Source organism: Vipera berus (genome assembly GCF_964194415.1).
Source record: "Vipera berus genome assembly, chromosome: 13".
NCBI lineage: Eukaryota > Metazoa > Chordata > Lepidosauria > Squamata > Viperidae > Vipera > Vipera berus.
Genome location: NC_138216.1, coordinates 19,041,577 through 19,054,397, shown reverse-complemented (window position 1 = coordinate 19,054,397; position 12,821 = coordinate 19,041,577). Strand labels below are relative to the sequence as shown.

The following is a 12,821-nucleotide window of genomic DNA, read 5'->3' as shown; positions in this document are numbered from 1 at the left end:
AAATGTGAAATGAAAGGCAATATGGCCAGGGAATACTTTCTTTACATGAATTAAATCTCCAGGAAAAGATTATCCTAGGATACAGAAGGAAATTGCTGAGGGTCTGTTAACTCTTTAAGAACTCTAGAATGACTACAGGTAGGCAAATGTTGCCTCTTTTCTTTCTAGGAGGTTTCAAGGACCCCTGGATAATTAGTCTGACCAATACCTGGAAAGGTTCTAGAGCAGATCAGAGAGAAATTGACAGTAAGGACCTGGATAATTATGCGGCGCCAGAGGTCAATATGGATTTGCAAAGATCAACTCTTCCCTTTTAGTGTTTTGATTGGGTAACTTCCAAAATAGGTTGTGGGAATTATATAAGCATAAAATATCTTGTTTTCAATCGTTCATATATTTTGATTGACAAGCTAGTTGAATATGAGTTGGATGACACAGCAACTGAGTGGGCTGGAAAACAGTACCTGGAATTTGCTCAGCCTGAATCCTCATTTGGCTTGAGAGGATGCAGGTCAGGTGTGCTTTTCAACATTTTTTGTAATAACTTGGAGTGCACCTCCAGGTGCACCTCCATTGTTCAGATGACACAAAACTGGATAATAGAAAACAAAATTAAAATTAAATCTATCTTGACATGTTAAAAAAATAACAGTGAAGTGCTATGGAAACAAATACATCCGACTTCACTTAAAAGAAGAAATCAAATGTCAGAGTGGGGGATAAAGGGTGTAGCCCAAATACATGTGAAGAAAGAACTCAGGGGAAGATCCTTGTGACCTTTGCAAGTATATTCAGCGCTTGCTGGTCTTCTTCTGTCTTTCCAAGAAAAGTGATGTTGTTGTTTGCAATTCCATCCTGGACGACAGGAAGAAGCTGTTTGGTCCTTGCTTTCCTTTCTGGCAGGTTAAAAATACGCAGGAGTGGCACACCTTTTCTGGTTAACAAATTGTATTAAAAACAGAAACTTTTGTGAGCTGCCCCTTTGTTTCCTTCTGACCTTCTGCTTAAGGCAACCCAACGCGAGTCCTATCTAAAAAAAAGAAAGAAGAGGAAATAGGGCTTACATTAAACATTTTATGCAAGAGAAATAAAAATGAAAAATAACTTGGATGCCTTTTCATCTTTGCTCTAGCCGTTTTTCCCCCTCAGTTTGCACCCTTTTTGTTACTGTGCCTCAGTTTCTGCTTTCATGTTGTTCTTTATTTTTCCATAGCCATTTGGGGCTAATTTGAACCAGGCTGCAGACCATTTACACGAATCTGTGGCTTTGTAGGAGCCCTTGGTTAGAGGTTTTGGTTTCAAGCAGTGGCCCAGCCAGAGGGATTTGTGCGGCTTTCTTGCCGAGGGACATTTGTCTTCAATTAAGAAACAGCCTTTGCTGCATGAAGGCATGCTGGTGACAACTTGGAGCAATGGCTTAGAGGTACTTGCCTGAACTTTCACTTGTATAGAACAATATCCTGGTATAATGTGCTTTAAAAGAGGCAAATCCCCCAAATATAGCTGCTTTCTACAACCTGAAGATGTTTGGTTAGGAGGACATCCTCCCAGCCACCTCTCCATCCCCAACTTATATTCCAACCCCTCCTGCCATTTCTCCAGGAAGAAGTCACCTGGCTGGCTTGCAGCCTGGAAGGGTTTTTATGATATTTGAATGAGCTAAGGGGAAAGAGCCCGAAGGCCACTGAGTTGGAACAGCAATTATGTTGGTCATTATTGCTCAGTTGCTTTTGACTCTACATGTCCTGGTGGAAATCATTTTGAGAATGGCTTCTCTCCCTCTGTCAGCCCTTTTTAAAAATTTGTTTGCAAGTAACAGGGTTTTCTCCACTGACTCCAAATTTTGCATTGTGCCTGTAAAGTATTTCAGTTTCAACTTTATCCTTCCAGCGAGCGCCTCTTTTGACTTCGTCCAGCCTGAGGTGATTTGGCCCTCTGACCGTCCAAGGTGCTCTCAGCCATTTTCTCCATCACCACAGCCCAATGGCTTCTTTCTCCCCTTGTCGGCTTTTCTGATGCTCCGGCTTTCACAGCCAGGCATTACAGCCGGGAAAACCTTGGCCTGGACAATCCCCACTTCTGTTGCAATCTGAGGCTTCTGCACTTTAGCATCAGAGTTTCCATAGTCTTTCTCCCAAGTAAGAGACCTCTCCTTCTTCCAGTCACCACCCCGGTGACATTTTCACCCCAGGAAGACAAAGTCTGCCGCTTGTTCGACTTCCTCTCTGTCCATTTGCATCGAGGTGGCATTGCGGTCGAGAGAAGCTGAGGGCTTTTTAAATGCCGGCTTTCATCCTTAAGAAGAGTGCTGAGGTCTCCCTCGCTTCCAGCCATCCAAGTGGCATCCTCAGCATCTCTGAGCCTGTTGACGTTTTCCCAGCAGTTTAAATCCCAATTTCTGATTCTTCTGATTCAGAATTTTTGTGAGTGATTTAAATAAAGTGGCAGTAAACGATCTTGGCCTTTCCCCGCTTTTATTTGTTCAATATTCCCTTTTATGACTCGAGTTGCTTCCTGTAGTCATGCAGCTCTTTCAGGAGGCAGGTGAGGTAGCCCTGGGCACCCAGAGTTTGAAGGCCTGCAAAAAGCCTTTGTGTAATCCATAAAGCAACTCCCTGACCTTTTCCATTATCAGATGTTAGCAAAATTATCTCAGGTGCTCCTGTCTTTTCTTACTGCAAGTTCTTCATTCAAGCTGAAAAATAGCTTTTATCCGTGGGCTGTTAGGCTTTTAAATGGGACATAATCTTATGCAGAATTGACTTGGGAGGCCGGTGTGTGGTGTAGTTGGTTCACATGGTGTGATAGGATGGAGGGTTTGTTGTCACTGTGTGTTGGGGGGTGGGAGCACGGGGGGGGGGGAGGCTCAGCTAATCTCAATGTACACATGTTGTATTTTGACAATAAAGGTTTATTATTATTATTATTATTATTATTATTATTATTATTAATTATTTATTATTATTATTATTATTATTATTATTATTATTATTATTATTATTATTATTATTCTACACTGTCCTGTATTTGCCATCCTGGTTTGAAATTTTGAAACAAAAATAATCAGAGAAAACTAATCCTGAGCTAATAGAAAATAGGAATTATGTGGAATTAGAACAAATTTCTCACTGAGACCTGGTCTGTGTGGTGGAGTAGAGACCCCAATATGCCATGCACACCTCTTTTCACATTATCCATGCTTGATGAGACAAGTAGTCTTCCTCTCTCTCTTTCTCTCCCTCTCTCTCTCCCTCTCTCTCTCCCCCCCATACACACACACACACACACACACACACACACACACACACACACACATCACACACACATACAGAGAGAGCGAGAGAGGGAGTAAACCCCTCATTCTGCCAAACCAGTTTTGTAGCATGGCCTTGATTTGTAAGGTGCTTTTAAAGGGGGTGGCTCCAGGCCCAGCAGTTGGCTTGAGAGGGGGGCCTGAAGGATGCCAGCTCAGCTGGAGGGGACGGAGCTTCCTGGGAGCTGGCGGTGGGGGGGGAATGGCGGGGAATTTTTCTGGGCATGGGTGACTTAGGAGGAGCCTCCTTCTGCTGTCCTGTGGCGGCAAGAGTGTGAATTGGCTGGAAATTATCCAAGGAGAGAAGCAGCCTAGAACTAAGGAGAAATTTCCTAACGGTGAGAACCATCCACCAGTGGAACGGTTTGCCCTCAGAAATTGTGGGTGCTCCATGACTGGAGGCTTTCAAGAAGAGACTGGATAGCAATTTGCCTGAAATGATACAGGGTCTCGTACTTGAGCAGGTGGTAGGACTAGAACAGAGTTTCCCAACCTTTCGGGGTTGGCCCAAAGCAGGGGGAGGGGAAAAAGAAGGGATAGTTTTTTGGGGGGGAATGCATGTGTGTGCATGGACATCCATTGCTAGCACGAGTGGGGCTGTGAGCGCTCGTGTGAGTGAGACTGCAAAAGCCCACAGCCACTCATGAGGCTTGGTGGCCAGTAGGCCCATGGCTCAGTAGTGGGCCACGGCCCACAGGTTGGGCACCCCTGGACTAGAAGACCTCCAAAGCCCCCTCCAACTCTATTCTATGTTCTGGGAATGACCGTATCTCCAAGTTCCAACTTGCCCAGAAAGATCGGCTTCCTCAGTGGTACCTTTTGAGCCTGTTGGCCTCCTTCAGCCTGCATTGACTCCTGGTATCTTCGTGGACACATCCGTTTGGTTTTCTTGGCCATGTTCTTTTGGGATGTTGTTTCAACTTGCCAGTCCTGAATTCTCCTGGTGGTCTCCTCCCTCAATCCCAGCCAGGCTGAGCCAGCTGAGTTTTTTGAGATCTACCAAGTTGGGCTGGTGCTGCTCCTTAGCCGGTCAAATCTTAGTTTTGCATGATTTATTTTTCAGACTTAGCGTAGGAGAAAGAATTGCAAAACTCGGGGTGAGTGAAATACCTGTGAAATAGGTAGTCCAGCCCCCTTTGAATGCCGCTGATCTTTCTCTAAGTCTAAGCAGGTGATGACTTTAGTTGAGAAGATTTCTGTGCAGAGGCTTAGGCAATAAATCAGTTTAACTGAACCTTCATGTGTGGATCTGATCTGTATGTCTGACACTTAGATAATTAAGACTGATGCTGAGAACTAGGCTCCTCTTTTCCGTCAGGCCAAGAGGTACAGAGTATGTTAGTTTTTGCAATGGATGTGGATTTTCTATTCTTCTTGCTTTTCTTGTAGGGGGAGCTTTAGATATTTTTATTTTTTTAAACTACATTTTATTCCTATTGTAAACTATAGCTCCTCTGTGTTTCCTGAATGAAAGTGGGAGAAAGCTACGCTGAGTCAGCTGCAGAGCGTTGCCTAGGATTTCACCAAAGGAGACTTCAGAGCGACACATAAAACTTTCAGATGGCTGTTTGCTCACTGCAGGGCGAGGGGAACAGAACTGGGGGCCCAAAGAGTGGAGACCCAGAGGGGACAGCGTTCTTGATTCCAAAGACCCGTTTCTGATCCTGAGTATTTGTATAGCATCCTCTCTGCTCCTCACAGAACATTTATGCTTCCTGGGTTCAGTGCTCCACCCATAGCAGTTCTGGATCGGATCCACTCCATGTGAAGGGGGTACTTGAACCGACATGGAGTGCTTTGCTGAATAACTGTCAATTATCCCCTGCTTGGTGCTCTGAATCAATATCACACACCCCCTTGCTGATGGCTGTGGCTGCTGGATGGAAGAAGAGGCCTCCTCCTTATTAGCAGATAAATCTGCAGAATCAAACAATGGTGTTTAGTTGTGATGTCTGTAAGGAGCCTTATGGGAGAAACAAAATTTGGTATGTTTCTTTTCATATCACAAGGCAAATATATGTAGCTTTTCATAGTTCAGTTTTTCTACATGATTCATTGTTCGATGGAAGTTTGGTCTGTGTCTGTAAATAAAATGGGGGCCTTTCCTCTGATGGATCAGAAATACCTTCCCTGTTCCCCCATTTTGCTTGGGGGGGGGCTCGGCCGTTGTCCCTTGTGGTTCTTCTGTCCTCCTGGCCCTTGGGATGGGCGGGCAGATCTTACTTGGAGCAAGGCGCTTCCTCGGTGCTCCCTATTGTTACCAAAGAAGAAAAACCTGTGCCTTCCTTTTTCTCTTTTTCCCCCCAATCCAGGATGTGAATGGGCAGGCCAAGGAGCCTTTGGGGCCCCGACTTTGCCATCTCAAGAAAGGGCCCAATGGCTACGGGTTCAACCTGCACAGCGAGAAGTCCCGGCCTGGACAGTTCATCCGCTCGGTGGATCTGGATTCCCCGGCATCCAAAGCGGGTCTACGGCCACAAGACAGGCTCGTGGAGGTAATGAGGGGATCTGGGGAGCAGGTGAAGGATCCTGACACTTGTAGGGGAATTCACCCAACATTATTGCCGGTCTGAGGTCGCAAGACACCTTTGAGATACTTTTTGCTCAGTCTGTTGATGCAACGTCATCCTTAGCAAGTGGAAGGCGAAGGAAGCCAAAGCCAGAGTTGGCATCAAGTGAAAGCTTTGGCTTACAGAATTATTTAATTTATTTATTTGTCAAATTTCCACACTGCCCATCTCACCTAAGTGTCTCGGGACGGTTTGCAATAAAAACATACAGTCAGTGGTGGGATTCAAATATGTGAACAACCGGTTCTCTGTGTGGATGCCGCTTCTGGAAGTTCATTCTGGGCCTGGGCAACAAAAAATTAGCTACCGGTTCTGCCAAAGTGGTGCGAACCGGCTGAATCCCACTACTGCATACAGTGGTCTAAAAAGCCTAGTTAAAAAACACACAGAACGAAGCACAAGGTTAAAACGAGGCTGTTAAAAAGTTAAAAGAGGCAGAGGGAGCGCCCTCAAGTCTCCCATTTCCAAGGAATAGGTCAGGAAGGGCCACGCCTCATTCCCCGTCTGCGAGAGAGAAGCCCTGCAGAAGAGGAGGCCCTGGGCTGGGACCACCTTCCATGGGGGGTGGGCGGTCCTGGGGGCTCTCTGAACTGGTTTGCTTGTAGATGTTTCATTGCCCAACTAGTTACAGGTAATCCTCAACCCAAAACTGCAGTGGAGCCTGCCCATTACAGTCGTATGTCATGACAGTTGTAAAACGAGCCATTCATATAACATGCAATTTTATGAGCTTTTCTGCAATGGTCATTAAGTGAATATGGTGATTGTAAAATGAACGCCGTGGCTGTTAAGCAAACCGGAAGTTGCAGGCAGTCCTCTACTAATGACCACAATCGAGCCCCAGATTTCCACTGCTCAGCAAGACAGTTGTTAAGTGCCTCACGCCTCGTTTTATGACCTTTATAACCACAGTTATTAAGCCAATCACTGCAGTTGTTAAGCGAATCTGGTTCCCCCGTTGACTTCACTTGTCGGAAGCCGGTTAGGGAAGTCACCGATCATGATTGCGTGACTCCAGGATGCTGCAATTGTCGTACGTGTGAAAACCGGTCATAAGTTACTTTCTTGAAACAGTTGTTAAGTGAATGGTTGTAAGTCGAGGACTGCCTGTAATCAGCTGAGCCACAGCAAAACATGGTCACCCGACTGCAAGTCGCTGCAAAGGGGCTGTGTTGCCGAGTGCCTCAAGTGCAGTCATGTGACTCGGGGGGAGGGGTGGGCGACCGTCAGAACTTTGGAACTGGGGCAGGTAAGGAAACGTCTGAAAGTGAACCCCAAGCTTGGAGAGCCCCAAGAACCCCCCGATTCAGTCCTGAGCTGCGGAGACGCCCGTCCGTTCGCGCCCTTCTCTGGGGCAGCTCCTGCGGGGCACCCAGAAAAGGCTCTTTCAGACCGCTTCCTGGCTCCTGAGTTGGTCCCTGGACGTCCGAGAGGGGGGGGAGAGAGAGAGAGGCCCTCCTTTCCTGGCCCTCAATGCCCCACCCGTCGGCTTCTGCTCGTTCATTCAGCACGCCTGGCTGGCGCGTTTCCCAGGCGCATAAATGGGCTGCGGAGTTGCCATCCGATCCAGGCACCTCCTGCTCTCCGGGACTGGCATCAGAGTTTGATGGGTTTGGTGGGGCGGGCGGGCGGGCGGGCGGGCGGGCGGAGGTGGTGGTGGCTGGGGAGGAGGAAGAGAGGCGCAGCTTTCTCCTATTTGCTCTTTTGGCCCCTTCAGTTCCCCTCAGCTTCCTGCAGCCCCCACCGGCCCCCTGTTGAAACACCGCAGGCGCAAGGAGGCCGGGAGGGGAGAAGGGCTGGCAGCCTCTCCAGAGCTACGTCTGGAGAGCTCTGTGGGCCCTGCAGGGGTCCTGCCCCCCTTCCCCGCTGATTACTCGAAGGGAAGGGGGGGAGCCAGAGCAGCCACTGAGGGTGGGCCGGACATGGAGGCTGGCTGGCAGGGGCTTGGCCAGAAGGCTGGAGCACAACAAGTAATGAACCTTGGGGGTATTTGCAACTCAGGTCCCGTGTTCCCATCTCCTCCCAAAGAAGAGATGGTGGGCATTCAACAGGTGCAGCCTTGCCAGGTATGGTGACAGCAGCAGCTGCACAGCTTCATTTAACAGATCTTCCCTCCTCTGTTCCCCTCCCCACAGCATGTTATTATACATTATTCTGCATCTGCTGTTTTTGATCACCTGAGGTGCACTAGATCAGGAAACACGCCCCATAGGAGGAGCAGAACTCTACTTGATTGGGAGGAGCTAGAATACCCCGCGGCCTGATTCTGCTTCTCCTCCCATCCTCCCCATCCTCTTTCACTGCTGGGGCTTCAGCCCGAGTCCCTCCCTAAGGCTGTCTGCCTTCCCAGGGCTTAGGCAATGCCTCCAACCTCTGGCTCCTGAATATTTGCCACCGCCCTGGCTCTCTCTGGCACAGCTGTGCCTCTGGTTTCTCCCTCTGAACAGCCCAAAACTGGGCTCTTATTTACAATAAGAAGGAAAGAGAAAGGAAGGGAAGGAAGGAAGGAAGGGAGAGAGAGAGAGAGATTGGCTCATTATTTGCTTCAGAGTGGAAGAAAAGAATAGGCAGGTAAGACAAAACGTTTTATTGGGCCCTGATTCAGATCAGATTAGGAGAACCTTTTCAATTAGTAACTTCACAGCCTCCAGATCTCCAGAATAAATGTGTTGAAATGCATGACTAATTTCCCAAATAGTTTATTCTTCCTGGAAACTTAGCTTTTCTCCCAAAGGCCTCCCTGCGTGCAGAAAAGGAAAGAGTAGCACACCACTTGATTAACTGATCGGTTGCTTTCCACTTTGAGGGGTTATTTAGCCTCTGCCCATGGACAAAGGGGCTTCAGTATCCTGCCTGACAAATGGGCAGCCTCCTGGAGCAAACTTTGCCTTTATCCTCATTTACAGTCCTCTGAGCATAGCAGAGATCCTTTGCCCTGTGTAAAATAATGTGCACATACTGTATCCGTGTGACACATACACAGAGAGACACTATATATATTTTTTTGCCTCTAAAAAATTAAACTAAAGCTGGGAGCTGGTTTTCTTTAAGATTCTGGCATCCAGCTTCTTGCTGCGGTTGAGAGCTGTGTGGGCAGATAATATAGCAAGAAGATCATTGGAATTTAATTAATGTTCCAGGCTACATATTGCATAGTCTGGTTGGTTTTTGATTAGCAAGTTGTGTGAACAAGGTAACTGTGGCTTGTAACCACTGAGATGGGCAATTGGTTCTTTAGGACCACGGGTGGCTCACCAATATTCCTTCAGTGGACCCATAATCTCCTCCCTGAGTCTCTGTGTACATGTGTATTATGGCATATTATGTAATTACAGTTTGGTGAGATGCAGAGAATAATTCCTCAGTGTTCCATAACTGCATGCTCTGAGGACCTCAGTTCCCAGAGTCCTCTAGGAGGAAGCAGAGCTAGGAATTCTGTTGCTGGCAGCCCTTTGGATGTCTTGGGAAGAGGAAGCCCCATCAGGGTGACTGATGGAAACTCTCTACTCTAAGCTTTATCCTCTCTGGGGTGGCTGCCCTGTTTTGGTTCTGCAGTGATTGGAGCCCACGGTGCAAAGCACTCGGTTGCCCAAATGTGCATTTCTTACCAGCGTCTTCCCTTTTGGTTTGGCTACCCTACAGGTCAATGGGATCAATGTGGAAGGCATGAAGCATTCAGAAGTTGTGGCCCACATCAAGTCTAAGGAAAATGAAGCGCGGTTGCTGATAGTGGACCCCGCAACAGATGAATATTTCAAGAAACTGGGTGTCACTCCTGCTGAAGAACACATTCGAGGTGAGGGATTCCACCAGGAGCCAGCCTCAGGAAAGGAGCAGTTCCTGCTCGTGAGAAAGGCCGTATTCTTGGCACCTCTGCTCTCTTGTAGGTTAACTCTGCTTAACCTCAACCCCCAAATCTATTTTTGAAGGCAAGGACTCAGCCCCGAAGAAGTGAGAAGTGCAATTGCAGGGTATAACCCAATGTTTTGAAAACTTGGCAACTTCAGCTCCCAGAATTCTCAGCCGACAATGATTTCTGGGAGATGAAGTCCACATATCTTAAGACTGCCATGCTTAAAAAACACTCGTGTAGTCTAAAAGGCCGTGCCATTTCAAGAACTGCAGCTGATAAATGTGCCCAAAGGGGGAACCTATAAACGGTTTAGAAGTAAATTAAATCCATCCCTTCCCACTTTTGAGCAGAAAAGCTGTTGTAAACTGGCTGGAGGAAATCCAGAAGCTCACGATTGGGCAGGCCCAGAGCGCCAGATGCCTTCCGTGGGCAGACGGGAACCAACGTTTCAGCAAAGCCTCTTGGTGGCCGCAAGTGAAGTAAACAGATTTTGAAAGCATCCGTGGCTAATTCTCTTAGACTAGAATGGGCAACCCACCCAAGAATGGGGGCATCTGTGTGGGGAGGGGGGGTTCGGTATCAAACAGACATTAAGAAAAGGAATGGAACGTCGTATGGTTGCAGCTGCCATCTTGACTTTTTTGACCTCCCTCTTGGGCAGATGCCGAACTAGAAGGACAAAATGTTGGGGAGGCGTTTTGAGAGTGGACATGGCAGCAGAAGGCCTCCCTGTCCCACACTTGACAGTGTCCCAGGAGTCCCTCAGTTGGCCCGGCCCCCTCCTGGGGCTGCAGCAGGTGTCCGGCTGCCCTTCAGATCCAAGGTTTGCAGCGTTGACAGTTGGACCTGCAAAACCCGGGTCTCAAGCAGACCAAGGACTGGATCCCAGCTGCTACAGAGACTCCCTGCTCTTCTTGCCTGGGGGGGGGAAGAGAGAGATCGTATCTTCACCCAACGTACATGATTCCACCGCCAACCCTCCCTCCCCACAAGCCAGACTGAATGGAGAGCTCTGTGTTTTTAGCACAGCTGTTTCCTATTGAAGTTGCCTGCCCTCTTTTCTGGCTCCCAGTGGAAAGAAAGACTCCAAAAGAACAACTTGGAATAATTTGGAGATTTTTGCAGTGGGGGGTGGGGTAGGCGAGGGAGGGAGGGAGGGAGGGAAGCGGCTGGTGTTAGATGTTGAGCAGAGGGATGACCAAAGACGGAGTGGAGACACTTTCTTCTTGGCTCCACGTAGGAGGAGTCCCCTGTTCTCTTTGCAAGCAGCTGCAGCAGCAGACGGAGCGCCAGAACCAGCACTAATGCCCAGACCTGTTTTCCAAGCACTGCAGGCCAGGCTCAAATGTGGCCCTTCTTTCTTCTGGGCAAGGGGCTGCGAAGGAGACGGACGGGCCATTGGGGAGTTGCCAGCACAGGAAGAGGGAAGATTAAGGGAAGGTTAAGAAGGTTTGAGGTCGTGATTCTGCAGGTCGCTTCTGGTTGCAGTGGCCTGACGCCAGGCCGCTCAAGGTGCATTTGGAGCAGGCAGCACGCCCTGTTTCTGTCTGGGTGGTACAGCAGAGAATTTTGGGGGGCGGGTCTGGGTTCAGATCACTGGTTCTTCAGGGGAGCAGAAGGGGGAGAAGGTGAGATTCTAGGGGGCACCCTGGGATGGATCTGAGTTCCCTGCAGCTGGTTGGTTCCAGAACCTGGAGCTTTGCCCACTCTGGTTCTTGTGCCAGCATCAAGTTCCCTTCGTCCAGTGCGCTCACAGAGGGAGGGTCTTCTCAGGGTGCCGCCGGTAAAAGATTGCCGGCGGATAACACCCAGGGGGAGGGCCTTCTCTGTGGGTGCGCCTGCCCTCTGGAACCAGCTGCCCGTGGAGCTCAGGACTACCCCTGACCTACGTTCATTCCGCCGAGACCTGAAGACTTGGCTCTTTGCGCTCTCTGGCCCAGGCTGAGAATTTTAACTGGGGTTTTATTTTCAGGGATAATTTAATCTTTTATTTGTCTTTTAACTTTGTATTTTGTATTGGTATGATTTTAAAATGCCCTGTAAACCGCCCTGAGTCCTTCAGGAAAGGGCGGTATATATATATCTAATAAAATAAATAAATAAATAGAGTCAGAACCATGAACTCACTCGGCACAGCGGCGTTCAGGCCCCAGCATTTATCATCTCTACAGTAAGCAGCAGCCCTGATCCATCCTGGGCTTGAGCAGCAGCTGCAACACTGGGCCTGGCCTCACCAGGCGGCAACTGCACAACGCAAACCCTCTCCTGCCGCATCGTGCTCCCGATCAAAGCTCTCCCCCCACCAAGAGAAACCTTCCTGGGCATCGGGGCAAATGGCCGGAACCTCTTTGAATGTGTGTGTGCGTGTTGGGATCAGAATGGGCGAAAGAGAACCACTCTGCATTTCACGCTAGTAAATGTAAAGACTTCCCCAGGTTGATCCGAAGTGGTGACTGTATGGACACAGCCACACTGTGCCTGAGAGGCCAGGCAGAGGGGCCTCACCGGCCTCTTTCCGGACTGGTTGGGTTGGTGGGTTGTTACTTCCCAGTCTAGCTGACCAGTGACTTCCTGGTGCTTCTCTATCCCTGCACTAACCGTTGTGATCTGTTCTCACTTAACGGTGGGCCGTCCTGTGCTGCGATCCAAGGTGGAGCTCTTCTGCTTCTGCACAACCTGCAACCGACAAGCTGGGTCCTCCCCGCTGCTCCCGAGTTGCAGAATTAATGGCTATACGACCCAGAGGGGGCCAATCCTCTGCACAGGGTGAGGGATTCGTGGGAACGGTTCCTCATTGGAGTTCTTTCTGTGTTTTCTGCAGGGGGAGTTCCTCAACCTATGACAAATGGGTCAGCGCAAAGACAGGTAAGTGGCGTTGAGCTCTGGGTGTTCTTCTTGGGGGGGGGGCAATATGTAAACCCTTCTGGCCTAGTCATTCTCTCCAGCCAGCAAGTCTGGGCATTTGGCCTCCCCTTCTCCCACTTCAGGGCCCGGGGACTTTGACCCTGAGGGCCACAAGCGATCAGTGGAAACTCATCCCGTACTGCTTTCCGTCTCTGGACGCTTGATGGGGAATCTCTGGCCG

At 48.9% G+C, this 12,821-nt stretch overlaps 1 protein-coding gene across 4 annotated transcripts in view; it reads left to right on the top strand.

The window, feature by feature from the left end:
• Positions 1 to 12,821, top strand: part of NHERF2 (NHERF family PDZ scaffold protein 2) — an 89,419-nt gene that overhangs the window by 66,005 nt on the left and 10,593 nt on the right. For all 4 annotated transcript variants that reach the window (XM_081338482.1, XM_081338481.1, XM_081338480.1 and 1 more), the window contains exons 3-5: positions 5,626 to 5,808; positions 9,526 to 9,679; positions 12,558 to 12,601. In XM_081338482.1, the coding sequence (XP_081194608.1) occupies positions 5,626 to 5,808; positions 9,526 to 9,679; positions 12,558 to 12,601 (381 nt within the window). The remainder of the gene's footprint in view (positions 1 to 5,625; positions 5,809 to 9,525; positions 9,680 to 12,557; positions 12,602 to 12,821) is intronic.